Genomic DNA, 27688 nt, shown 5'->3' on the forward strand with positions numbered 1-27688 from the left:
CAAAATCAAACAGAGAATTGTGGTCGAGAACCTGGGAGGATATGATGAAGAGGTAAAGTCAAGAAGGTCATAAGTTCAGGATAATCTAGCCTGTACCTCTGGGTTAGTTATTTTTCTGTTGCTGGGATAAAAAAAAAAAAAAATAACCAATAGCAACTTGTGGAAGAAAGAGTGTATTTTGGCTTGTGCTTCCAGACAAGGAGTCTACCATGGCAGGGAGACATGATACCAAGCAGCCGAAGCAGGAAGTTGAGAGACCCCTATCTCAACTGGAAGCTTGAAACAGATCCAGAAATGGAAGTGGGGTGAGGTTATAAACTCTCAGGGCTTCCCCAGTGACATACTTCCCCCTTCAGTACCCCAGTGACATTCCATTCCTTCCTCCCACCTCCCCAAGCAAGGCCACCAACTGAGAACCAAGTGTTCAAACACCCAAGCTTGTAAGAGACATTTCTCACTCAAACCACCACAGCCTTTAAACTGGGGATGAGAGGAGATGGCTTAGTGGCTAAGAGCACTTGCTATATAAGCAAGATGACATGCATGTAGACCTCCCACATTCATGTAAAAGATAGGCATGGCCATGGGGAGCCTACACAGAGAAAGTGGGTCAGAGGAGTTGTCTAGCCAACCAATCTCTGAAATGATGACCCTGTCTCAAAAAATAAGGTCGGGTATGGTAGAGAAAGATGCCTGACATCCTCCTCTGGCCTTTGCATGGTACCTACACACACACACACACACACACACACACACACTACACATACAAAAGAAAAGAAAAGAAAATCTCCAAGCTGACTAACTACCGAGAAATAAAGAAGATACCCAAGGCGATAAACTGTCCACAACATGCATAGTAGCAGTGTGCTGCAACCTTTCTAGGGGAATCAGGTATGCCATGACCTGGATGTCAGTTGGAGAGATTTGCTGGCTTCCTGACAGAGAACATCAATAGAGGGACCCTGCAGATTTGCAGGTGTATCTGTATCTACCAGCCGGAGATGCCACAAACCAAGTCCACAGAAGCCTAAGTTGTGAACGAGCATTCTAGCTCACCTAGTTAGCATACAAAGCATCAGCCAGGTGTATTTCTGTAGCACTAGCCATTGAAGAATCTGAGGCAGGAAGATCACTTGAGCTCAGGCATTTGAGAAAGCCTAAGGAACATAGTAAAAGTTCATTTCTTTAAACCAAGCAAACAAGCATAAGACAAAGTATATGCTGTTTCTTACAGATAAAGGGAAATGTAAGTAAATCTCTAGCTTGTGATAAGAAATAGACTGATCAGGGTATAATGGTGCATACTTTAATCCTAGCATTTGGGAGGCTGAGGCAGGAAGATTTCTGAGTTTGAGACCAGCCTGGTCTAGAAAGCAAGTTCCTGGACAGCTGGGATACTCAAGAAAACTCTGTCTGATAAACAACTAAGAAAGGAGGAAAGAAACAAGAAAGAAAGAGAGAGAGAAAGAAAGAAAGAAAGAAAGAAAGAAAGAAAGAAAGAAAGAAAGAAAGAGAAAGAGAGAGAGAGAGAAAGAAAGAAAGAAAGAGAGAGAGAAATAGAAAATAGAGAAAGGAAGGAAGGAAGGGGAAGAGGAAGGGAGAGAAAGGGAAAGGGGGAAGAAAGAAAGGAAGAAGAAAGGAAGGGAAGGAAGGAAAGGAAGGGAAGGGAAGGAAGGATGAACGAATGAAACTGATAAACATAAACCCCCTAAAGAAACTTCTCTTGACGGTTGTCTGAGGAAGCTTTGATGAGAATACAATCAAGTCTTAAGTTGCCATGAGTTGTGTGGTGTGAATTCTAATGGCTTTGCCAGGCCACTGTGCCTTTCCTGAAGCAGAGACTGGAACATGGCACATGCCCCCTAATATCATAGCCCTCTCCCATGCCCTGCCCAGTGCTGAACCTCTGCTGCCTGCTCCTCACATTCTGCTCCTGTCACCCTTCTTTCAGAAGGCCACTTCCTTATCTAGACATGTCAATGTCCTTGAGTCAGCTGTGACCATGTGACCTCACCGTCATTCTCATGCTTTGAGAAAACTTCCAGGCATCAAATAACACAATATTTACCTACAAATCCATCCTAAATTGCCAGCTTACTACATTTTGGTTTATAGGAAAGCTTCTTCTTTCCTGTATAATATCCTGAGGCACTGAGACCCTATAAAATTTCAGAGCACTGTCACTTGAGAACAGAGAGAGGGTAAGTTTTTTTTTTTTTTTTTTTTTTTTTTTTTTTGGTTTTTCGAGACAGGGTTTCTCTGTATAGCCCTGGCTGTCCTGGAACTCACTTTGTTTTTTAAAGGAGATTAGCATATTTACTGGCAAGAACAAAAACAATATGCTGTTCTTAAATATGAGAGTGTATCCATCTACATAACAGCCTATCATAGGGAGGTGTGGAGGCAATCACCAGGCATGGTGGCCAGAGCAGGAAGCTGAGAACTCACATCTTCAATTATGATTACAAAATAGAGAGAGGAAAAACAATTTTAAAATGTAAATCATTAGGTGTCATGGCTTGTGTCTGTAATTTCAATATTCAGGAGGCTGAGGCAGGGGGATTTCAGATTCAGAGGCAGACTGAGTATATGTAGTAGTCTGTCCAGAGAGTATGTACGTCAGATCTTGTCACTGTACGGATTAATAGTTTACAGCAGTTTACACCTGTACTCAGAACAAACTCTGCACGTGGGCATTTTGCAGGCAGGTTTGGGGTTTGCTTGTGTACTTCCTGTCTTTCCTGTCTTCATACACAACCAGAAGCCCAGTTGCCATTTTTAGCCAGGCACAGAGTGTGCCTGTCTTCCAGCTTTGCCCAGTATTTCTGGGGCATGTGATGTTCATCCGAGATTTAACACAGATGATTGCTGCTTCTCATGAAACCCTTGCTGAACGCTAACTCTGCATTCAGAGTGTGAAGGGCTCCTTCCCTTCGTTGATGCTGGCATCTCTCGTTCTTTTTCCTTAGGCACTCACCGCCATTTAAACTCAACCTGACCACTTATTGCTTGACTTATTTTCCGTTGCTCCATTTTAGTTTGTGGTCTACTGGACAGAAGATAGGCTAACACCCACTGTGATAGTACGGCATTAAAAAAAATAATGTGGCAGTAATGGCACATGGAATAGTCTAAGATCAAAGGCAGCTGAGGCAGGGGGATATCAAATTGGAGGCTAGCCTCAGTGACATAGAAAGATTTTGTGTCAAAACAAAGGAAAAACGAAATCGCGTGATGGTTTATATTGACTGCCAACTTGACAGGACCTGACATCACTGAAGAGACAAGACTCCGGGCGGGCAAGTCTGTGAGGAGCTGTCTAGATCAGGTGAACTGAAATGGATAGCTCATCCACAAACTCGATTAGTACTGCTCCATGGGCTGGGATCTTAGATGGCATGAAAGGAGAAGGTGAGCTGAGCACCAGCCTCCATCTCTCTTTGCTTCCTGAGTGTGGATGCAGAGTGACTGGCTGCCTCATGCTCCGGCTGCCATACTTTCCACCCAGGACAGACTGGCTGCACCACTGAACTTCTCAGTTCCCCCAAACAAATTCTTTCCCCATTTAAGTGGCTTTTGTCAAGGTATTGTACTACAAGGAAACTACCCAACACAACAAGCAACCAAGCAACCAAGCCCAAAGCACTGAGCGTAGCACTCGACTTACAACAGTATAAACTCCTGAAAATGAGGATGAAAGTGAGACTGTTCCTCAGACGTACTTAACACACAGCAGATCACAGATTTGGAAAGGTAGGACAGAATCCATGTGTGATTACTTTTAAATGGGTGTGGCTACAGGATGTCTATAGATCCTGCCTGGGTTTGATCACATAACAACACCAGAGGGAAACATGAGCATACCATTGAACAGTGTTATCTATAACTTCTTGATAGAGTTTTAATATCTAATAGTAAACATCTAATAACATTGGTAAATACTAAAATAAAATAATAAAGAAAATGCAAACAAAATAATATATATTAGTAAAAACATTTTTGTATTGGGCATGGTGACACATGCATTAACTCTTGCATTTGGGAGGCAGAGGCAGACAGATATGAATAAGCTGAAGGCCAGCGTCGTCTAAATAGTGAGTTTTAGAACAGATAGAGCTACAGAGTGAGACCCTGTCTCAAAAAGGCAGACAACAAATTGTTTTTGCTTGTTTGTTTTACTTTCCATTTTTATTTTATGTGTATAGGTATTTTGCCCGAAAGTCTGTATTCCACAATTCACGCCTGGTGTTCAAGGAGGGCAAAGGGAGATGTCAGATCTCCTGGAACTGCAGCTATAGATGCTGGTGAGCCACCATGAAGGTGCTGGGAATCAAACCTGGGTCCTGTGCAAGAGCAGCCAGTGTTCTTTTTAATTTTTTTTAATTTTTAAATTGGATATTTTGTTTACATTCTAAATGTTATCTCCTTTCCCTCTGCAATCCCCTTATCCCATCCCCCCTTACCCTGCTTCTATGAGAGTGCTCCCCCACTACCCACCCACCTACTCCCGCCTCACTGCCCTAGCATTCCTCTACACTGGGCAGCCAGTGTTCTTAACCACTGACCCGTCCCTTCAGCCATTCTTTCTTAAGACTAAAAAGCAAACATGAGATCCAGTGTACTCCCTCTGTTCATTGTCTGTGGCCAATATCTCCATGTACAACATCACTATTTAGTCCTCAGAAATGAAATAGCAAAATCGTCTTCCTGGTCAAATTCCCATGGATATATACACATATGTTAATAGTTGTTCCCTTGATTACTTTGTTGTTGTGTTAGGCAATTTCCTTGTTACTATAATAAATACCTTGAGTATCTGTCTGTCTATCTATCTATCTATCTATCTATCTATCTATCTATCTATCTATCTATCTATCTATCTATCTATCTTTTTTTTCTCTCTCTCTCTTCTTCTCCTGGAGGGACGGGAAGGAGTTCAGCTGCCTAGTCCATTAGCGTGACAGCTGTCTCTGGGAAAGGCATGGAGTCTTTCATGATCTCTGGTCTGAGTGATATTTTTGAGTGAACTTATTGGTGCTCTAGCTTGACTCTTTCTCCCCACTCTCTTCCTAGGTAGAATAGACTTTGTTTCCGTTTCCTTTTCCCAGAAGCCTTTGTGTTCCAGTATGACAGCAGGCAAGGATTTGCGCAATCCTGACAGATATTCAGATATGCCCTTCTGGAATAACACTCATGTTGTCATCGAATTTATGCCCAGAAATGAAAACTAATTGCTTTCACAACAAGAATTTTTCACATGTAAATAATTGTCTGAACATCATTGATTTTGTACATTGACTACAAGTGTACTCTAATATGTGAGATTAGCAGTTACAAAGAGAAAGCAGCGTGGAAAGGACCTCCTCTTTCCATTGAATGAGGAATGTTGAACTGTGCCACAAGTTGCAAAGCCCTGGTTAACATTGGTGTTTGTGGATGTTTAATGTCTAAATAATCATTTGCTCAATGAGCTGATTTTCCATTTTTTTAATTAAAAAAAAAAAACCAAAAAACCAGATTCCTCACCTCATACAATTTGAATGACTATTCTAGGACCAGGATGGAGAGTTTCCACCACATTGATAATTTCTTTCCCAAAGAGTCTTTGTAAAAGTGTCGCGCACTGGCAGGAGTGGGGAGGGAGGAACATGCAAAGCTGCCTTCACGTGAGACCAGGGATATTCTTGGTTTTGCCACTAATTAGAGTGTGACCTTCCCCAGGTCACTTCTCCTCTCTAACACAGCTGTTTTCTTTGATACTAAGTGGACACAGTGATTTCTGCTCCCTTACACGCCTCAGCTCTGCGGGGCTGTGCACAAAAGTGACTCTGACAGTGTCATAAACGTCATTCAAATGTAAAATGTTACCATGAAAATTAATTGCACATTTAAAAGTCCCAAGTTCTGCGCATTGTCATTTTGAAAAAACCTATTCAATAAGAAAAGCTTAATTTTCTAATAGTTTCAGACTTACAGGAAAGCCTGTGAAAACAGTACAATTTCCCATTCACCTTACGTCCACTTTCTCTCAACCACCACTTTTAGATTAGTATTCTATTCTTGGTTTTCACCAGAAAATACATATTATTCTATATGTTCAATGTATATCTGAGAAAACAAATGTGGCAACGTTGCTTCCTTTTTCTCCTCTTGCATCCTTGTGGGAGGAGGCAACTTCTATAAGTAGATGTATCAGTTATAATGGGTTTTGGTCCCAAATAACAGAACAATCAGACCCCACTGGTTTCAAGTATAAAGGGGATTTATTATCTGAAAAATGGGAAGTATTGAAACAGAGAAAGGAGTTCAGGGAGTTGATTCAGGAACTTGGTGATGTCAGGAGAGCTCGGGGCTGTTCTTTTTGAATGCCTTCTCAGCCTCTGTGCCAGCCCTAGCTTGGCTGCTGTCACCCCTGCTGCTGGTAGCCAGATGGTGCAGCAATTCCTACATCTTCCAGATGCAACCACAACCAGAAGAAAACAGACTTTGCATCCTTCATGGCCAGCAAGGAAAACTTTTTCCAGAAGCAACCTTCTACCCCACACAGCGCACACTCCCTCAATTTTCTTTGTTGTCAATTGCATGATATGCCCACTACATACCAGTCAGTGGTAGGGGGTTGAATAGCTTAGAATAGCTGTGGAGTGCCCTATGGGACTGAGATGAGCACTTGCTTCTCCCAGGGATAGTGGATGCTTGAACAAAGGTGAAGCTGAGTTAGAGAGGAAGTGTTGGGTGGTGACAAATGTCAGGAAAGTAACAAAGGCAATAGGATTATCTTCAACTTTTTATAAGGTAGAGGAAATTGAAATAATGAAACAACAAGTTGTTGTTGGTGTGGTTTGTTATGTAGTCATGCCCAAAGAAGAAACAAGATGATAAAGAAATTAGATATCCTGACAGAGAGGCTTAAACTTGCCCCACGGAACTCAATGCCTCTGATCAGCAGGAAGTAGTCTCACAGTAGCAACATCCCTTTTCCAACCTCTGCCTTTATTCAGGAATCTCTTTCCTTTCCTTTTTATCCTTTTTTTCTTTCCTATCTAGTGTAAGAGGATTGAAAGGATGGAAAAAGGGTGGAGAGAGATGAAAGAAAAAACCCTACAAAATTGCCAAAGACAGCCGGGCAGTGGTGGTGCACACCTTTAATCCCAGCACTTGGGAGGCAGAGGCAGGCGGATTTCTGAGTTCGAGGCCAGCCTGGTCTACAGAGTGAGTTCCAGAACAGCCAGGGCTATACAGAGAAACCCTGTCTCAAAAAAACCAAAAAACAGAAAAAAAAAAAGTTGCCAAAGACAGCTACATCAAATTTTTACAGTCGGTAGTCATCATTATCGTTAAATGGTAAACATGTTTTGACATCTTAAAAGGTTCTTTGTGGCCCGTTTGTTGTTTATTTTGTTCCCCTCCACTTTGAGCCCTGGCAATCTGCTATGATATCTATTTCTGTCACTTTTCTAGGATATAATATGAAGTAGAATCAACTAAAATACAGCCTTTGTGTCTGACTTATATTCAGTTTAATTCTTCTGAGACTGACACATGTTATGGCATGCATTTGGTAGTTACTCCATTGTTATTGTTTCATAGTGTTTCATTGAATGGATATACCGCAATTTGTTTATTCATTCAAAATTGGACATGTTCTAGGTTGGGGCCTTTATGATTAATAATAGTATAAATAATGTGTGTGTGTAAGAGCACATGTCTTTGTTTCTCTTTGGTACATATTCAGAAATAGCCTGGCTGTGCTAATTTTATAATACATTTCTTAATGTTTAAGCAAGGGGCTAGCATTCTGCATCTTCATCAGCAGTGTATATTCTAGTTGCTTCACATTTCTCCTCACCATTTGATACCAGTTTTTGTTTTATTTTGTTTTCAGGCAGGGTATTACTAGGCTGGCCTGGAACTCACGGTTCAAGGGCTTCAGCCTCCTGAGTGCTGAGATTAGAGGTGTGTGTCACCATGTCTGGCAAATAATTTTTTAATGTAAGTTGTTCTAATAGCTTTATAGTGGTTGCTTAGGGCTTTTCATGGCTAGCCATTCATGATGCAAAACATTTTTCTATGTGCCTACATGAATAAATGAATAGTTCTTTAGTGGTAAACTGGCTTTTCTAAGATTTTTTACTGGACAAATTTCTTGACATCTATGGGTTACCGCATTTAGAAAAGAGGTACTAGTGATGGCTACATTTATCAAATATTTCTGTCCTGACATTAGTACTTTAGATGCATCAAATGTTTGAGTCATTGCAAATTAAGCACAAGTGGTACTATCTCCATAGTTACTGAAGAGACCTAAGGAAGTTAAATGAATTGCTGAGCCCATAGGAGCTTGTGAAAGCTGGGTCTGTGATTGGAACCAGCATCCAGGCTGAGGTCCTAGACTTCAGGACGGGGCTTTGCCTCCTCTTTCACACGTGATCATGTCTGTTTGAGTTAGAGGCACATTTCATACCCATACCAGTTACCTTAGTTCTCATTGCTGTAATATTTAATAGAAATTAAGGAAGTAGACAACATATTCAATTACATAATTCAGTGAAAATAATGTTCTTTTGAGCAAGTAGGGATGGGGGAAGAACAGGAGAAATGAATATTGGAAAATAATTCTATTCACTAAGGGATTATTTTCTCTAGTGAGACCCCTTTGCTCTGTAATTTTTGCATTGTTATTTTTAAGATCTATCTTCTTAGCTTTAATTTTATTTTATGTGTATGGGTGCTACACATGGTGACACATACCCATAATCTCAGCACTCAGGAGACTGAAGCCCTGGGATCACAAGTTTTAGAGTAGCTTAGGATCCATAAGAATATCCTGCCTCTGTGTGTGTGTGTGTGTGTGGACCACATTCGTGAAGATCCTGTGTGGGTCAGAAGAGAGCACTGGCTCCTTTGGAAAGGGAATTGCAAATCTCTGTGAGTCTCCTTGTTGATGTCTGGAATCAAACTGGAACCCTCAACAAGAGTAGTCAGTGCCCTGAGCTCCTGAGCCCTCTCTTTAGTCCTCATCTCAATGCTAATATAATGACATCCCCAAAAAGCTTTAGACCTCGAGCAGATCGGCAAAAAATACAGTGTTGTTGCACTATAAATTACAGGCTTTGTCTTCTCTCGAAAGAGAATTAGCGTCCTTTTTAGTACTTGTAACATAATTTTTTCAAACTTTATTTTTTAAATATTATTTTTAAAAGATTTATTTATTTTATTTATTTTTATATGAGTACACTATAACTGTCCTCAGACACACCAGAAAAGGGTATCAGATCTCATTACAGATGGTTGTGAGCCACCATATGGTTGTGGGAATTGAAGTCAGGAAGAGCAGTCAGTGCTCTTAACCACTGAGCCATCTCTCCAGCCCCTCAAACCTTATTTTTAATGCTGGTTCTTAAACACTTTAATCTCCCCTGTAGCCCACCACCCACCAGAGGTAGTGGAAAAGAAAGGATACGGGGGAAGTGGACCTGTTTAGAAAGGTTCTTTGGAGCAACTCCTGTCTCTGTTTTCTGGAAATCAGAAGTTCAGGTCACAGTTGCCTTAACCAGGATTTGTATTCCTGCACAAAACATCATGACCAAGAAGCAAGATGGGGAGGAAAGGGTTCATTCACACTTCCACATTGCTCTTCATCACTAAAAGAAGTAAGAACAGGAACTCATACAGGGAAGGAACTTGGAGGCAGGAGCTGATGCAGAAGCCATGGAGGGATGCTGCTTACTGGCTTGCTTTCCCTGGCTTGCTCAGCTTGCTTTCTTATAGAACCTAAGACTACCAGCCCAGGGATGGCACCACCCACAATGGGCCCTCCCACCCTTGATCACTAATTGAGAAAATGCCTTACAGCTGGATCTCATGGAGGCATTTCCTCAAGGGAGGCTCCTTTCTCTGTGGTAACTCCAGCTTGGGTCAAGTTGGCACACAAACCCAACCAGTATAACAAGTTAGCAGTGATAGCCCGAGCCACTAGCAAACACTTCACAGGTACACCAGCAGTCCAGTTAGGTAGAGTTGTGTTACCAACAGCGGTGACACAACCTAGCAGAGACAGCCAGGCCTCAGCCTCAGCTCAAGTCAGCAGGAGGGACTCGGAGGGACACCAAGAGAGGTTCTCAGCTGTGCCTCCCTCAGAGAAGCGAAGATCGTAAACATTGCACAGCTAGCTGTACCATCAAGCCAAGCCCTTTCCCCTTCACACCACTGAGTTTTACTTATACTCTCCAAACATCACGTGTCCTACATGTGTGTTGCCTTGGCACATGCATCCTATCAGCCCGAGTCCTTGGAAGTGGCAACAAACTGCAACAGCACACCACCAGGAATTTTTGGTGCGTTTCTCTCTATGGCATCCTGAGAAATAGAGCTGAACTATAAAATGTAAGGTGGACCAATACATCTGTGTCATTAGCAAAGAATCCTTCACCATGTGTCCTGGCACCTGCTTGCTTTAGCAGAACATCCTCTCTCCAGTGGGTGTCTGCTTCAGAAAAACATTCCCTCACGAGTTTGCCCCAGCAAAACACCATCCAACTGACTTTCCAAAGAACCCTCAGGTTTCCACTTAAGTACTTGTAGAATTTAGGTGAAGGGTCAGCGTCTCTGGATATGTCTGATAAATCAGTAAATTGGTTGGAAATTTTGACCACATATTTCTCATAGGACAGAATGAGAGATTACCATAGGCTGCAATTCACACGCTCTTTGCTTCGGTTAGGAATGCATTTGGATGCGAGTAACACAGTTCCCAATGAAACTGTAAAAAAAGATTTGTTTGCTTTCTCCTCAGGTAGAAGGGATTGCAATACTCACCTTGGCTTAACAGTTCTTGCTGGTTTCCTCATGGTCACAAATGGCAAAATGATAGGGTTGACAGGGCAGAAGAGGGCCTTCCTTTCATCAGGGAAGAAAAGCCTTCTGAAACATCAAAGTGAGATTTGTTCCCACCTCTGTGTTACATGTGGTACCGAGGATTCAGTGCTAAGGCTCATCTTCCCGGTCATATAGTGATAAATCCTCTTCTTCCAGTCCCAGGGTAAAATTGCATTCTGTTAGAGAGGATGGAAAGAGGAACCCTGAGGGTAAAGAGAGGGAGAGAAAAGAGAGGGAGAGAGAAACGAAGGAGAGAGAGAGAGAGAGAGAGAGAGAGAGAGAGAGAGAGAGAGAGAGAGAGAGAGAGAGAGGCAGACAGAGAGGGAGAGGGAGAGGAAAAGGGAGAGGGAGAGAGATTTGTGTGACAGTAAATTGTATCTTCCATGTGTCATCTCTCTTCTAGGCGGGCAGAAAGAGATAACTGCCTCTATAGGTTTCTGTCCTAAGGGCCTATTTACTATTTTGTTCTGGAAATGGCACATTAGGTCCTCCAGGAAGCAACATGGGTCAATCAGGATGTTTCTAGAGAGCCTTCTGTACGGAGTTATGGTTGGAGTTATGGTTCCTCCAGCACCAGGAAGCCCTTCCTCACTATACTTCTAGTGCTGTGGACAAGTGAAGGAACAGATGCTATGGTGATGTCATAAACTTAAACCAGACTTACTTAGCTGATCACCAGATCAAAGAGCTGAAGCCATAGCTCAATGGTAAATTGCCTAACTAGTATGTGCGAGACCCAAGATGTAGTTCTCAGCATCACACACACACACACACACACACACACACACACACATACATGTACACATATACTTACACAATACATACAACCCCAGGACAGTTTGTATGAAGGATTTCTTTATGTTTTAAAATTATGAAATTATGATGCCAAGCTGGGTCCATAGGTACAGTGCAAATTAATCTGAAATTTTCAAATTTGATTGTCAAGTCTAAATCATTTCCATATTGTACAGTCTGTTGCACAAAATGGGCCCATTGCAAAGTAATTCCCAAGAACTGGTCTGCTCAACTTTCACTTTGTGTCAGTTAAAGTAAAAAAAAGAGGTTTAAAAAATCCATTTTCCATCAAGAATTTTTCTTTTTAGGGTCTTACTATGTAGCTCAGGCTAGCCTTGATTTGTAGTCCTCCTGCTCCAGTGTACTGGGTACTGGGAAATTGTTGATATGTCACCCTTTTTATATATCTAGAACATACCTGTAAGGGAAGGGGACACTGGGGACACAAAGAAGCCTTGGTGAAGCCATCTAGAACTTATCCTCTAACTTGTAGTTACCCACGATAGAAGCTAGGATGTGGCTTAGGGCCCAGGGGAGCCTCCTCTTGGGTATTTCTGTGTTCCTCTTTTATGGGCTATGCCCTATCAATAGAGAGACATCCTCTGCATGTTGACTGCAGGCCAGTCTAGGTAACGTATACTACTACAGTAGTATAAATGATTTGTTTGGTATACATTTTCAGACAGTCTAGAATGGATGGAGAGATCAGCTCTTCTCTTTAGCAGCGACAAGATGTGAAGCTGAACTTGTCAGGCTCTCTGAACAGAACACCAGGGCACTCAAATACCTTGTCGGGGGTCCTTGGACTCAGTGGACTCTGCACAGTGCCCCTCATAGCCTTGGTGTGAGGAGCCACACTCTGGGACTCACATGTTTGGTCTAGTGTTTTCAGCAGCCAATGGGAAGGCAATTCACAGCCTGTCAGCACAGTGCACTCTTCATGAGGGGAGCAGCGGTGTTATTTCAACTGTTCAAAAAGAGTGCAGCTTGCCGGTTATCTGATGAGGTTTATGTTCGGGAGTGGTATGCTGTTGAAAGCCACATCTTCAAACAAACAAATGGACAAAACCCCTAAAAACCTTCTAAATGGTGTCACAGTCATCAGCGCGAGAGAGAATCCAGGAGTAAGCTGCTAATTTGGCCACTTCCCTCTATTTTGCCTTTTTCTTTTTTTTCCCCCAAAGATCAAATTCAGATAGCATCAATGTTTTTACTTTATTGAACTAACAATGGCCCAAGAAGGTGTTTTGTCCCCTTAAAGAAGCTTCTCCTTGATGACAAAGCCACAAAGGTTTAGGGGTGCATCTGGTGCACCAGGAATTGGGCTGTCAATCAGTTGTGGAAGTGCTGGCTGCTTCCTGCTCTGGCTGGCTGCTGAGGTTGTATTTATGGCAAAGGTTACCGTCAGTATCAAAAGAAACACAGGCTGGCTGTCTCCACACTCTGAGGAGCACAGGAATGTAAACTGGCTATCTGTCTGTGCAAACGAAGTCAACACACGGCTCCTCCTCTTCCTCCTCCTGCTCCTCTCAACTTGTGGCAAACTTTTGTTGTTCTAAATCGGTGTCAGAAATGCAGACAGAACAAGGCCAAGCCATCTACTTCACAGTGACTTCTAAACCAATACATAGAAGATACAGCTTTTTACATGTTTCATATTAGTGAAATATCCTTCGCCTCTGTGTGTGTGTGTGTGTGTTGTATGATTATATGTTATAGGTACACTCACATGTTTGTGCACATATTTAGGCAATCGATCAACATCAAATGTCTTCCTCTATCACTCGCTTCCTTAATTTCTGAAATGAAGTCTCATACTGAACCTACAGTGTGGCATTTCAGTTAGAGTCCCTAGCCATTGAGTCTCAGGATCTGCCTGTCGTGGCCTCCGCTCCCCAAACAATGCTAAGGATACAGCACATGGAGCCCCGACTAGCTCTTAGGTGAATGCTGTAGCTTCAAACTCAGGTCCTCCTGCATGAGCAGGGAGCACGTTACCTCAGGCTCTGAAATGGATCCTTGTACATACCAGTAATTTATGAATAGTTATGTAATATGTAACAGCTGTAATATATGACGATGCCAGTTTTAGTGCAGCTGTGATTGATGGTGTATCAAACACTAATTTTATTTAATCCCTGTAACAGTCCTGCATGATGGGCATTATTTCAGTTTTACAGAGGAAGTCTGAAACCTTTAGCAAGTCTGGTGTCTGTTGAGTAGGGTGGCAAGGACTCCGGACTGCTACAGAGGCTGTTTGTCTACTGGGTTCGCCTGACTATTGTTCTAGAACTTTATATGTTGATTAGGAGGGTAGGGATGATCAGTTTGTTTAAATAAAATCTTATCTTTAGAGTAAGGAAATACGGTAAATGCAATCTGGGGATACCCCCCAAAAATTTTTTTAAAGAAATTAATTGTATGTTGGCCAAAGGAAGATGATCTTCAGTATTTATATGTCATTCTCAGTGCTCACCCTCAGGCTAGAAGGCAATGCAAAAAACCTAGCTGTTACCGAGTGTCAAGGGGTTTTGAAGACTAACGTGAAAATAAATAGATATAAAAAATCCCAGCTCCTATCTACTATAGAAATTACAGCATCTAGGCAGGACCTAAACAGTAAGGTCTGAGAGTGATCACTAGAAGTATATTTTTTGTTTGAAAATTATGACTATAATTTAAAATATACTGGAAAGTCTCAGGAATAAAGGATTAGTCCCTTCTAGTTTGCTTTTCCATTGCTGTGATAAACACCATGGCCAAAAGCACCTTGCAGGGAGGAAAGGATTGCTTTTCAGTTTAGAATTCTGGTCACTGTCCATCACAGAGAAGCCAGGACAGAAACTCCAGCAGGAGCCAAGCAGAAGTCATGGAGGAAGCTTGCTTACTGGCTCATGCGAGGCCGGCTCTTTTGTTTGTTTGTTTGATTTTTAGACATGGTTTCTCTGTGTAATAACTCTGGATGTTCTGGACTCCCTTTGTAGACCAGGCTGGCCTCGAACTCACAGAGATCCGCCTGCCTCAGCTCCCAAATGCTGAGATTAAAGGCATGGGCCACCATGCTCAGCTCAGCTACCTTTCTTATACACTATATGCAGTCTCATTGGCCTAGGGATGGTGCCACCCACCATGTCTGTGAGTTCGAGGTTAGTATGGTCTACATATGGAGAGTCTGCCTAAAATTGTAAAACAGAACAACAACCACAACAAAATTTCTAGCCCAATCAGCCAACCACCAACCCACAGAGAAATAAATTTCCCAAACTAGAAAGTGTAGAACTATCTAATGTAAGAGAGTCTTCAAATTGCAGATCTCTAAGAACTAAAATGATAGGTGCTGTTTTTAACCAACACCATCATACAATTTATGGGTATCTATTTTACTGCTATTGCTACTAATTTTTTGTGTACTTCCATATTCTAAAATGACAGTTTGATTTATACATTTGGTTTATTGAATTTTATCAAAGATTTATTTTTATTAAGTGTGCATGTGTGTGCATGTGCATGTGCGTGTGCAGGCAATTGAATGTGAGTGCAGGTGCCCTCAGAAGTCAGAGGTGCCTCCCTCTTTGACACTGGAGTTGTGAGGTGCTAAATTGAGTGCTAGGACCTGACCTTGGGTCCTCTGCAAGGGTAGAGCTCTTAATCACAGAGCCATCTCCAGACCCAATTATGTGAACTTCATTCACATAATTTAGTTATAAACAGCTTACTTGATGTTATAGTACTGTAGGAAAATGTCACTGCTGGTTTTAGTACTTAGGCCAAGGAATTCTATACCATTTGCTTAGAATGCTTTTGTACTTGACATGAGTGCCCACATATTACCTACACTGAGGACGAAAGCCTGTGTCCAGAGCCGAGCTGAACCTGACCTTGGAGCCTATCCTAATAGCAGCAAGTAAAGTACCATATAGGCAAGTACAAAATTATTTGCTGAACAGAGAGTTTGGCTAAAATACTTTATTAAAATCTCTACACATCTCCTTCTCTTGCTGTAATGATTGCCTCGTCTGCAAATTTCGGGTCTTCTGTTGTTTCCATTTTGATGAGTAACTATTTTTTTTCTAAGTTTCTTTTTATTTATTTTTTATTTACATATTTTCATTATCCTAAAAAAGTTCCCCAATACTTCTAAGACTTTTAAATACACACTGGAGATCTGGTAAGTATTTGTGTCTTCAATAGCCTTAGTGCTAGAAATACGTCAGGAATATTGACTATCACGGATGGACAGGTCTCATGGGTACCTGTATGATGGGTCAGTTCTCTCTAGATGCTTATGGAAACTACGGAAAACTGGTGGTACATGTTTCCAACTTGAGGAAATAGAATGCCTTTGGTTTTCAAATGATGAGACACTTGAATTAGTGACTAATGAGGATGCACCCACTGAGGAGTGTGGACATCTTCTCTTCAAAGGTCAGACCCCGTAGGCTGAGGATGAGAGACGCTTTCTCTAAAACCCGCCAGCCACTTTCATGGCCAGGAAGCATTTGGACATGAACTAGATATTATAAGAAGGAACAACAAAAAGTGTCAGTTATAGGGAGTCTGACAACACCCCAAATAGTTCCAATTCTCTGTATTAAATACTTGGATTTGGGGCCTAATTGGATGTTAACGGTAATTATGTTAATATTAGAATTTAAAACATAAAGGTAAGTCTATCTTTAAAAGAAATATGTGATTTCTAATATTATTAACAGCTCAGTGGATAAAATTAGTGGTGAAATTCCCTTAAAAGTAGTGTGTCTCAAAAAATAGTCTTCATAAATTTGCTTTGAAAATTTGAAATGTTTCTAAAGTAATTTATTCTTTAATATCAACATACATGTTGCTTTTTTAATTCTAGTGACTATTTAAATTTTTTTAGGTGAAAAAGAGAAATGGCTGCAACTATTTGTATAGTGAAAGTGAGAACATGTTCAACATAGATTTAGCAATCATTTCTTCATACAACACTTCATGATCAGCTGCTTCATACCAGGAGTTTTGATAAGTTCTGTAACATAGAAAAGTCAACAAAATAGATATAGTTTCTCCACCCCCCCCCATGAAGATAATAATTTAACCAGAAATTTACATTAAACAAACACAAAGCAATGTGGCCAGGAAGATATTTAGTAAGAACACAAATTGCATTTGTTTTTCAGTTTACTCCAAAAAGCACTTTGGTTTCCTGTAAAGAGGTAGTTTTGCCTGGATTTTGATTCCTTCCAAAATAGTTTCAAAAAAAAAAAAAAAAAAAGATAAAAAAAAAATACCAGAAAGTCTATACAGACATACTAGATTATTTCTGAATGAATGAATTTTCTTTGGATGTGAAAGAGGATCAGTTTAAGTAATTCTAGAAATCTCTTTAAACAGCAGCAGCTTCCAGGAGAATTCATAGCCATTTTAGGTTAATGGTCACTGCCTTTATGTTTGGCCCTCAATTAAACACTAAACTTCAACTGTTATTACGCTATTGATGTGGTTATATTTCATGCTTGCATTTCAAAATGACCTTCTTTTAAAAGAGTGAAGATGGTCTGACCACGTAGTGTGGGTGGTCAGTTGCACTTGACCTGGCTACCCTGGTCTACCTTTACTGCATGCATGGTTGAGCTGCGGACTCTCTCCCCTTTGCTACCCATAGCCTAGTTCTCATCACCCTCTTCTATGACATGAGACAGCTCAGAAGTTCAAGAGAGGGAAAAGGAATGAAAAAGAAACACATCTGTTGCCTTATTGAAATACCAAACTAAGCCCTGTTATATCATCTTGAGTGTAGGGGTAAATCCGGTTTAGCAAATACCTTGTGGACATAAGTATGGGCAAGTTATGCTCAAGGGAAAAAGAAACTGTTATATGTACCTTTTCTTTCTAAGTGACTCTGAATGCTTAGTGGTTGTAGGTAACTAGATTGAACCCTGCCATCTTTGTCCTCACACTGGAAGCACCCAGCACAAGTTGTACTTACTTAATCAATGATTTCTGTTTTTTATAAAGTAGGCATGGCATCCAGCTTGAACTCTGTTACACTCACCGAAATGAGTCAAGGCATCACGTGAAAACTTCCTGTCCCCCATGTATTGTAGAAAAGTTTTTTAAAAGGCTTTTTGGAATGACTTTGATCAAGCTTTGAAATCATTTTCGTGGATCACTATTGTATAAAAACTGTAATTTATGGTGCCTGACCTGAGCAGTTCTTTGTCTCACAACCATATTCAAAACAATAGCAGGAAAGCACAAAACTCGAGGGGAACCCTGGCTCTTCTGGTTATTATTTAATTCATAATCCCATCTTTCCTTATTTAACCTTTAGAGCCACGCATTCTCTTTATAAAATAGCTTGAGATTGGGTTCCTCCAGAAAGGAAGGGCAGTGAGATGATTAGATAGGCCCAACCATGTCACTTGTGACCCCTCCTTATGAGTGACTCAGGCTGAGATAGGCAACTTGCGCTTTGGTGACACTGCAGGCACATTTTCATTGTTTGCCTGGTAAGTTCCCTCTCAGTTTGTTCTTTAACCCTAATCAAGAATGTGCCCACAGGGAGGGCGTCTCCTCCCACCTTGTCATCAAATACTTACTCTATGAAGCAGTCTTCTCTCAGTCATGGGCAATGGCAAGCTGCTCTCAAAATAATCCAGCAGAGTGACTCACTAAGCCAGACAGAAATTTTACTGTTTTAGTTCATAACTCTGATCAGCTGAACACAATCATGTGAGCTGAAAGACGCTATAAAACCTTCCAGGTCTTGGCTTCTTTTGTGTGTTTCCCCCCCTGAGACAGAGGCTTTGGCTGGCCTAGAAACTTCTATGTAAACCAGACTGTCCCTGCCTCTTGAGGGCGGGGATGACGTTTGCTACCGTGTCCAGCTTTGTTGGCTCCCTTTGCCAAGACATTTACCTAAGGCATAAATCTTGTATGAAATATTTTTAAGTTAAGCACACAGGACGATCCTATAGGCACTGGTGACATGCACTCTGGTGTCGTGGTTGGTGAAGTGCATGAGTTTTGCTTTTACAGAAGAGATTAGTCAGTTGTGACCTCCCAAGGATCTAGAGAAGATGTATCTTGCTTCTGGGATCATAGTCTGCAAAGAAACAATGAAGAGGAAGGCATAGCCACATGGAAGGAAATTTGAGGTGAATGAAAGGGAAGATGACCAGGAAGAAGCAGGAAGAGAAGAAACACACATCGTTCTTTAGATTTCATTTAATTGAAACTCTAGGCTTGAAACAGGCTCAAAGGAGCAAAGACCAGGTATCTTGGTTCCAGTGTAGAAAGTAAACAATAGGCGCAGGTCCCCAGGGAGAGTCAGTGAGCTAACTGTTCACTTTGGTGTTGGGTGTTAATTAGTGTCGCCAGCCAGGGGACTATTTAGACTATCTCATCAGGACTCTAAGCAGCCTCCTCCCTGGTGACTCTCAGGAGTTAATGCAATCCCCAAAGACCAATAATTCATCTTTTTTTTTTTCCAGAGTGGTGTTAAGCCTTGCAGAGGTGATGAGGTGATGCTTATACTTAAAATGAATACTTCTGTTAGGAGGTGAACTTCAGAACTCTGAACTGTCTCATGTGTAAACAAAGTTGACATACACCTTACTGGAAGGTAAAAGAAAAGATTGCCAATTGTTTATGTTTTTTTAAGGAAGGGGAGAGACTGACAGAGAGGAGTCGCACAGTTACCATGAACATCAGGTGGATCAGCCTTGTTCAGAGTCCATTCGTCTCCACTATGCAAAGGGGTCTGGTGTGTTTGAGGGTACAGGTGTGTGTGTGGCAAGTCTCTGTTTCAGAGGGAACACTGTTTAGAGTTATGTTCCACTCATATTCCTGCATGCTGACTTGGTACAGTTCATCATCACAGTGTGCAAAATAGTCCATAAAGATATTAAAGATTTGGCTTTAATATTAATGCTCTAATGATGACATATACAAAAGTAAGCTATTGCAGGACTGCTATCCAGGGCTGATGCTTGGATTGCGTATACTACAAAAATAAGCAGGCAAGCAATGTAGAGAGATATTGCACAGGTATTTTTAAGACATTTATTCAGTGTTTTGCCTGCATGTATGTATGTGTAGCATGTACATGCGTGGTGGCCATGGAGGACATGGATCCCCTGGAGCTGCTATTTGGGTGCTGGGATTTGAACCTGGATCCTCTGCAAAAAAGCACTATGCTCTTAAATGCTGAAAGACCTCTCCAGGGCCTAGAGAAGGGTTTTTAAGACAGAAGAAAAGTCCGAGGTTTTAAGCTTCCCATCTGGGAGTGTCACTCCTTCTCCGGATGTCTCTAATGGAACACAGTGGACACAGGGATCACACTGGTCTTTGAGTCCCCCACAGTGTTACCACAGTATTTGGCTTACTGTTGGTTCCCTTCTTGCTTTGAAGGGTGAAACTGTGAAGCCCCACTCATAAATACTAGGTGGTGTCTCTGGTGGGGCTCAGCAGAAACTTCCCACAACACATTATGTCAGGGCTCCAGGAAGAAGGGTAAATGGCAAACGAAAGCACCTTCTATTAGTGAACGGTCATCATAAATTAGGCTAATGTTAAAACAAGCAAATCTCTGACAAGGGTTTAGCAAGATTTTCAACCTCTGTGCAGATGCATGTAATTTACTGCTCCCACCATGCCCCCAAACCAAACCCAAACAAACCAAACTGGTAACTCAGGGCATGCCATGAAAGCAGATTTTAATATTTTTCTTCAAACTGTGTATGAAGGCAATGTAGTAGCAGTCTTCACTCATCTGTCTCATACACCAAACCTGCACGCTGTATTCTAGGTGGAAACAGACGTCTGCCTGACGCCGCCTTACCCACAACCCCACCTTCTCTCCCGTGATTTCCTGTACTCTCTCAGGAGAGCTTAAAATCCTGTCTTAGAGCTGCCACCCTTGTGGCCCTTGGGAAGAAGGCAACAGACCAAGTTTTTCACTAACCAGGTACAAAAGGATCCAATCAATGTATGAGTGACGGTGTTTGTTTCTAAAAACTATTCAACATTATAAAAGCTACATTTTATAAGCGCAGGGGCAAATTTTTTTCTACAAAATACATTTTTTTGGGGAGATACAGATTAGTTTTTAATTTCCCAAAAGATAGGTTTATAATTATTTTATTGATGTTTTGCTTCTGACCGAAGCCTAGTCTGCAGTATATAAAACTAAAGAAATTAAAGTGAGTAAATGCAAAATCTCTTTTATATTATTTACAAATCACTCACGGATTCTTCTGGTACACTTAATTCATTCAAACCTGACTATTTATAATGTCTGAATCATTTGAGTATTAAACAATTATGTGGTATAAAATGCAGACTCAAAGCAGTATGTATGAATGTACTTAAAAAAAAAATCTCATAAAGATAGCTGCTAAGGTTGTTCCGGCCGGCTGGCCGGCAGTCTGCTTTAGAGGGCCACTGCAGAGCAGAGGCCGGGGTGCAGTCCTCTGCTGCAGCCCCCAGCCAGAGGAGCATGGTTTTCCAGACACAGAGGCAACTCATACTTGAAGAGGAGGTCAGCCTTGTGAAGGGTTTGGTGTTCACATCAACTTTATGAAAAGAGGAAATTCTCATCGAGGGGGACTTGTGCAGCTTGGCTGAATGCCACAGAAGTCAGGAGGCCTCCAGGCTCCACAGAAAGGCTCCGGGCGGGCTCTACTGAGCCCCAGGTGAGAAGGAACTTTTACTTACGGACTTCCTGTCTCCAGCTTTTCTAGGTTTGTGCTAGGTTATTCCCTGGTAATGCAACACTCAGTACCAGTGTACCCGTCAAGAGACTGAGGGGAGGGAGGGGGAGGGGGGGAGAGAGAGAGAGAGAGAGAGAGAGAGAGAGAGAGAGAGAGAGAGAGAGAGAGAGAGAGAGAGAATATGAATGGAGGATTAGAAAACTATTTGATCACAGGGAGGAGAAGTGAAAACTCACACCTTGCAGTCTCCATACTTTCTCTTCTGTTCAGTATACAAGGAGAAAGCATTCGGAAGGAAGCAAGATTATGACTATCTATAAACTAAGTGTTTGTCCGAGACAGAAATGCTGATAATGAGTGGGTTGTGTCTGTAGTTCTTGGCTATTCACATCACCCAGGGATGAAGGAAAACAGAAACTCCTGATATGTTTGTCTAGAGGTAGGGCTGCGACGGCAGCAAGGGTTCAGCTCAAGTTCAGGGCAGATGCTGCCAGCAGTTTATACTGCAGGAAAGTAACATTGCTTCCGGCTTCTCTTCCAGGATCTGCGGGGTCAAGCTGTGCTATGGCATAAGGTGACGATGTCTGTGGGGAATGAGGCTTTGAGCAGGATGCCTCTTTCCCGGTTGCAGTCCAGTTCCTGGATAAATCCATACCAATAGATGACCAGGCCTGGTCCGAACCTGCAAAAACAACAGAACATGTCATGCATGCCCGTGGCAGCAGAGTGCAGAGAACAGACCTCTTGGAGGCACAGAGAGAAGACAGTTTAAGTGAGCATGACCAAGCTGGCTGGCTTTGGCTGCTAGCACTATGACTGAGGCAGCTGCGTACAAACTGAAGCGCTCACTTAATCCAGCTGTTGCTACTGTGACAGATCTGTTTCCTTTCTTCGAAGGAGCCCATCAGTACTAGATTCACTTCTAATCCTGGTTTAGGAAGGCTTCGACTAAAGGTGAAGAAGTGATGGGCCAGGAATGCCTGGCTCTGGGAATCTGGTCTTCTAATGCTTCCTGGTAATATTTTTTTTTTCACTGTTTTTTTTTATTACATATTTTCCTCAATTACATTTCCAATGTGGTAATATTTTAAAAATTAAACTTGCCCACTTTTTTTTTGTTTTTTTGTTTTTTTTTTTTTTTTTGAGACAGGGTTTCTCTGTATAGCTCTGGCTGTCCTGGAACTCACTTTGTAGACCAGGCTGGCCTCCAACTCAGAAATCCGCCTGTCTCTGCCTCCCGAGTGCTGGGATTAAAGGCGTGTGCCACCACGCCCGGCTAACTTGCCCACTTTTAACAAAGGAAGGAAAAGAATGTTTGAACAACTAGCCATGGTGGTCCATAGTCAGACTCAGAGCCCTCAGGAGGTGGAGACTGGAGGATCTGTCAGCTTGAAGTCAACCTGAGCTGCTAGCAGGGCACTATGTCAAAACATCTGCAAAAGAACTTAGAATTGTGGGACGGATGGAGGTTCTCTGGCTATCATGCTTAATTCAAGTATCATTGTGGCCAGAAATATCTCCTGAGATTATCTGTGACTTAGAAAAATAAAATCTGTGTGTCACAGTAGGACGCCTCAAAACAGATCTCTACCCAACACTCCATTCTCTGCATTGCTATGTAAGCATGGAAGTGGTATGTGATCTAATTGTAAGCTCCCACAGAAACAAGTGATAGTCACAGAGACTCATAACTCAGTATGGATGGACAGATGGAAGCTTAAAAGCTCAACATGTCTACATTGTGCTCCCCGAGTTTATCTTTGGTTTTGCTAGTAGCCACTGATCCCTGCCAGGCACACCCAGGAAGTGGCCCTACAGACAACTTTACCCATCAGGAAGTTGAGACCTTTAGGCAGGGTTCATAAAGAAGTAATCGCTAGCAATCACCGGGCACAGAGAGATCCTTTGCCCACCTCTGTTTCACGTTTTCTCTGCCGAGAGTACTTAATTAAAGGGCAGGGCTACCTTTGGTGTAGTGTTGCAGGGATTTTACAGTGAAATCATAAATTATGAATGTTGGGTTAGTGAAAGGATGTGTAAAAACAGAACAGCTTTCTGTATTCTAACATTACAGCAGGCTGAACCAAGCTAGGGCAAAAGCTTTTGCCTTACGTGATTTATTATCTGCTGTGGCGGACTTGCCAAAACTAACAGTACAGGATGGACTAAGAGACACTGGAATGCAGGGCAACAGTTCAGTTGGATGTTACGGGCTCACTTATTTGGGGGATTCACATCAGTGGGTAAGCCTAGTTGTAGTCAAGATTAATTCGACCCTTTTGAGTCTCCTATGAGTAGAGACAGTCTCTTGAATTGGGTCTTCTGAGAGTTTAGGGAAGGGTGGAGATGCTTTCTGATTCCTCAGCATCTCCAAGGAAAAGTTTTCTTTGAATGAGAAGAATTAGGTTCCCTGTGCACTGAGGGTGAGCACCAAGACTTGAATACCCAAGTTTATACCTGGCCAAGAGTTGGCTTCAACTTAACAAATTGTTTCTTAGCAAACACACACACACACACACACACACACACACACACACACACACACACACACACTGTTCACATTGTGTGAACATAAGCCATTGTGTAGCTAAACTTCATAAGGAGTTTTGAGAGTTGTGCCAAATGATGTCAGAGTTATCAAGGCAAATCTGGTAAGAGACAAAAGACCTGCATCTCTGTGGGCCTTGTACAGGCAGGCCCGAAAGCATCCCATTGCAATACACTCACACCAAGGCCTCCATGAATCTGATAGCAAGCTCCACACATTTCTCCACTTTATTAGGCAGCCACTCTGGAGACCACACTGTTCTTCAGAAAGGCACTAATATTTTTACTAAGGGAGCAAAAGTGTGATCTAGCCAGTCATGAAGAAGAACAAAAGAATATACGGGCATCGTAAAAAGCAAGCCTAGTATTTTAAAGATTTAATAAAACAAAAAACACACATCACCAGCACTGGGCAAGCAACAGCGGCCTGTACTTCCCCTGAACAGCTAAATCACAAGCCAAAGGACTCGGAGCATGACAGCTCTTTATGAAAATGGCCCTTTCTAGACAGAGAGGCCAGGCTGGGGAACACCTCCATGCTGAAGAAAATGGCCCGTTTCACTTGTGAGGCAACAGCTGAAATCTGGCAAACCACAGAGGTTTTGGCAGGATTGTGAACCTGAAAATTTCAAGTGATGGTTCAGGAGCAGGATTCCCAAAAGAGAGCAGTCTGGATGAATTCCTGAAACTGCCAGGACTCTACCATCTCTCGATCTTTAAGGTTCTTGTGGAAGTTAAAAAAACACCAGTGCTCTCATGAGCAAAAACTCTAATGAACTTTGTCTGATTATGCAAAAATGAATAAACACAACTACTTATATGTATGGGCTGTTAGGGCTTTTTCATCACATGGTTCATAAGTGACAAAGATAATATGGAGCTTTAGAAGGTTTGGAACTATAACGACAGAATAGCACCTGGCTTTGCTCCCTTGTGCTTCTCTAAGAGTTCCTTAGCAGCTCAGGGTCCTGGGATTACCAGATTCTGGCAAGACAGACTTTGGACAGCTTACTGTTTGTGAAGGAGCTGACCTATGCGGTGTGTGAGACCATGTCTTAGACCTGGATGGAGGATGCTTAGTACTGGTGCTGAGCCTCCTACTGCTCGGAGGCACTCAGTGCACGTCTGACCCTTCTCATGGGTCACCATGACTTGACAGTTGCTATTCCCCACAGTGCAGTTTATATTTCTTTGAGGAACAGACACTAGGATGAGAGTCACTCCTGAACAAGTAATCTGTTTATGAATAAAATACCACCAAATTGGTAAATTTAACAAATAGCTCTTGAGAAAGACGAGGAAGGTCAAGAGCTTGAAGGGACGAAATAATGTCAACTTTACAAATGAGTTAAGCATTTTTTCTGGCTTCCTGCCACTTTAGGGTACTTTGAAACATTGACTAGGAGATGCTGGCACTAACACTGGATTATGTATCTGTTTATGTATCCATCTCCCAGAGATCACCCTCTACTTCATCATTTCATTTTTTTTTTTTTAAATTCTGGGACCCAGATGAGGGCAGAGGCCATGTATTTCTTCCATTCGTATTCTCAGGGCTTCACAAGACAGTGCCTAGCTCATGGAAGACACTATCAGGGGCAAAATGGAGGATGTAGTCAACAACAGAGGCCTCAGGCAGCTTAGTACTGTTCGCTGCATCAGTGGTGGTCTACAGACAGCAGAGCTGGTGAACTCAGCAGCGTCATTCAGAATGACCTGGAGAGAACACAGCGATGATGTACATACAGATCACAATGACAACAGGTATGCCAACATCTCTTCTAGGCTGAACTAGGGATTAACATGACTCCACGGTAGAAAATTCCACAGCTGACCTTGTGGTGTGGGTTGTAGTAAAAGAAGAAGCACTGAAAATATGGTTTAAGATTACCTTCAGTGTATGTGCATAAAGTATATAGGAAACATACCTGAATGCTGTTTTGAGACCTGTACCATATCTCAGAAGATATCTTACTATACAGGGCAAATGTTCAGAATTCCTAAAGACACCCAAATCTGAAATACTTCTGGTTCCATGTACTTAGTATGTGGGATGCTCACACTGCGTTAATACTTCCATAACACTTCCAGGTGGCACAGATACTTCTGAACATTTTCAACCAGGTCACTTAACTCTTGTGACAACATCATGAACTAGATTCAAGTATACTCCCTGTTCTACAGAAGGAGAAACTAGGGCAAAAGGTCATTAAGTACTGGCCTGTCTGTGACTGTACAAGGGGCATGTGCAGTGATTCATTTAACTGAATAGGGTGAGAGAGGAGCAGAGTTGAGCCAGAAAAGGGGGAAGTGCTTTGGTGCTAACTAGACTCTACTAAGAATGCTTTGGACAGTTCTGGGGCCATGTTTACAGAGACAGCTGTCAGTTCCCATTGGAACTGACTTAGAGGAGAATCCTAGGATATCTGGGGAACTGTCAGGCTAACAGAGCATGCCTGCCCTAGAAGCATTGCATAGCAACATGCTCTTAGCATGGCAATTTCAAGAGGGCTCTTGGGGAGCTGATTCATGTTCTTTGCCCTCCCCCACTTTTTCCCTTTCCCTCTCCTTCTCTTTTTCCTTCTCTCTCCTTGTCTCATGTAGCCCAGGCTGGCCTTGAACTTGCCACATAGCTAAAAATGACCTTGGTCTCTTGATGCTTTTGCCTCCACCACCCAAGTGCTAATATTACAGGCATGTACCACTACTCTGAACTCTATGTCATGGCTCTGAAGTGCAGAATTAGGGAAATTTTTAAGATAGCTAATAGTCATATTATTATGTAACACCCCATCCCATAACTGAAACATCTGAAAACACAAAGTGAGTTGCCTTACAAACCATTGTGAATGGATCTACTAAATCAGGGTTTGGCTTTCATTAATGAAGATGCTTGAAGGGCTGGAGATATAGCTTAGCAGAGTCATGGCCTGGCAGACATGAGGACCAGAGTTTGATTACCTGCAGCATATAAACAAGGTATAGTGACATGTGCCTATAATCACAGTACTTAAGAGCTTTGTGAAGGCAGGAAGGCCAGAAGTTGAAAGTCACTACTGACTATACAATGGGTTTGAAGCCAGCTAGGGCTGCATGGGATCCTGTCTCAAAAAAGGTAAGTGAATTAATATATACAAATTATGAATTTGCATACAAATCCTTCCAAATCTCCATCTTTTGAAAAACTGATCTATCTACACACACAGGGAGCTCAGTCACAGGTACTCAGATATAACTACCATCCTCAGATGCCCATGGCTACCACTGCTCTCTGTGACTTCAGGTTGCCAAGGCTCTGTGCCATTGAGTTTCATTCTAGAGACACTAGTTTCTTCCCACGCACCTATTCACTGAATGTTCAGAAGGACAATGTAGCCCTCAGGAATTCTGTGTATCAACACAGATGGAAGATAACACTGCGTGGTCTTGTCCTGCCTAGCTGATTCTTTCCCATCACCCACTGGGACCCTGCGGCTGTCACATTGCTTGGCCCCTACTCTGGGCTGTAATCTGGACATTCTCAAACCTGGACCAGAGGGCCTTGAGGGGCTATGGGAAGACTGCAGGAGGTTGGTAGACACCAGGCACTGTGCTCAGTTGCGGTGGGAGTGATCTATCTTGTCTTAGTTTTAAAATTCTGTTTGATAACAGAATTCACAGTAGATTTCAGTCACTTTGTATCTTATAAGTAGATGGGATTGAAAAGCACAGCTGTTATCTTATGGGGTGCAAAGATTGTTTTTGTTTGTTTTGAAGAAGAAAGATCCACATAT

General features: G+C 42.1%; 1 protein-coding gene across 7 annotated transcripts in view; it reads right to left on the reverse strand.

Moving 5' to 3' along the window:
• Positions 1-19188: 19188 nt before the first annotated feature.
• Cdin1 (CDAN1 interacting nuclease 1) overlaps positions 19189-27688 on the reverse strand; it is a 207646-nt gene continuing 199146 nt past the window's right edge. For 5 of the 7 annotated variants that reach the window (XM_021153861.2, XM_029473866.2, XM_029473865.2 and 2 more), the window contains one exon: positions 19189-22050. In XM_021153861.2, coding sequence (XP_021009520.1) covers positions 21921-22050 — 130 coding nt within the window. In that variant the 3' untranslated portion in view covers positions 19189-21920. The remainder of the gene's footprint in view (positions 22051-27688) is intronic. The other 2 variants (XR_015046502.1, XR_015046501.1) reach the window with 1 other exon arrangement.

The sequence above is a fragment of the Mus caroli genome, unplaced genomic scaffold (genome assembly GCF_978045245.1).
Source record: "Mus caroli unplaced genomic scaffold, Mus_caroli_1 scaffold_2, whole genome shotgun sequence".
In the NCBI taxonomy this organism is placed as follows: Eukaryota; Metazoa; Chordata; class Mammalia; order Rodentia; family Muridae; genus Mus; species Mus caroli.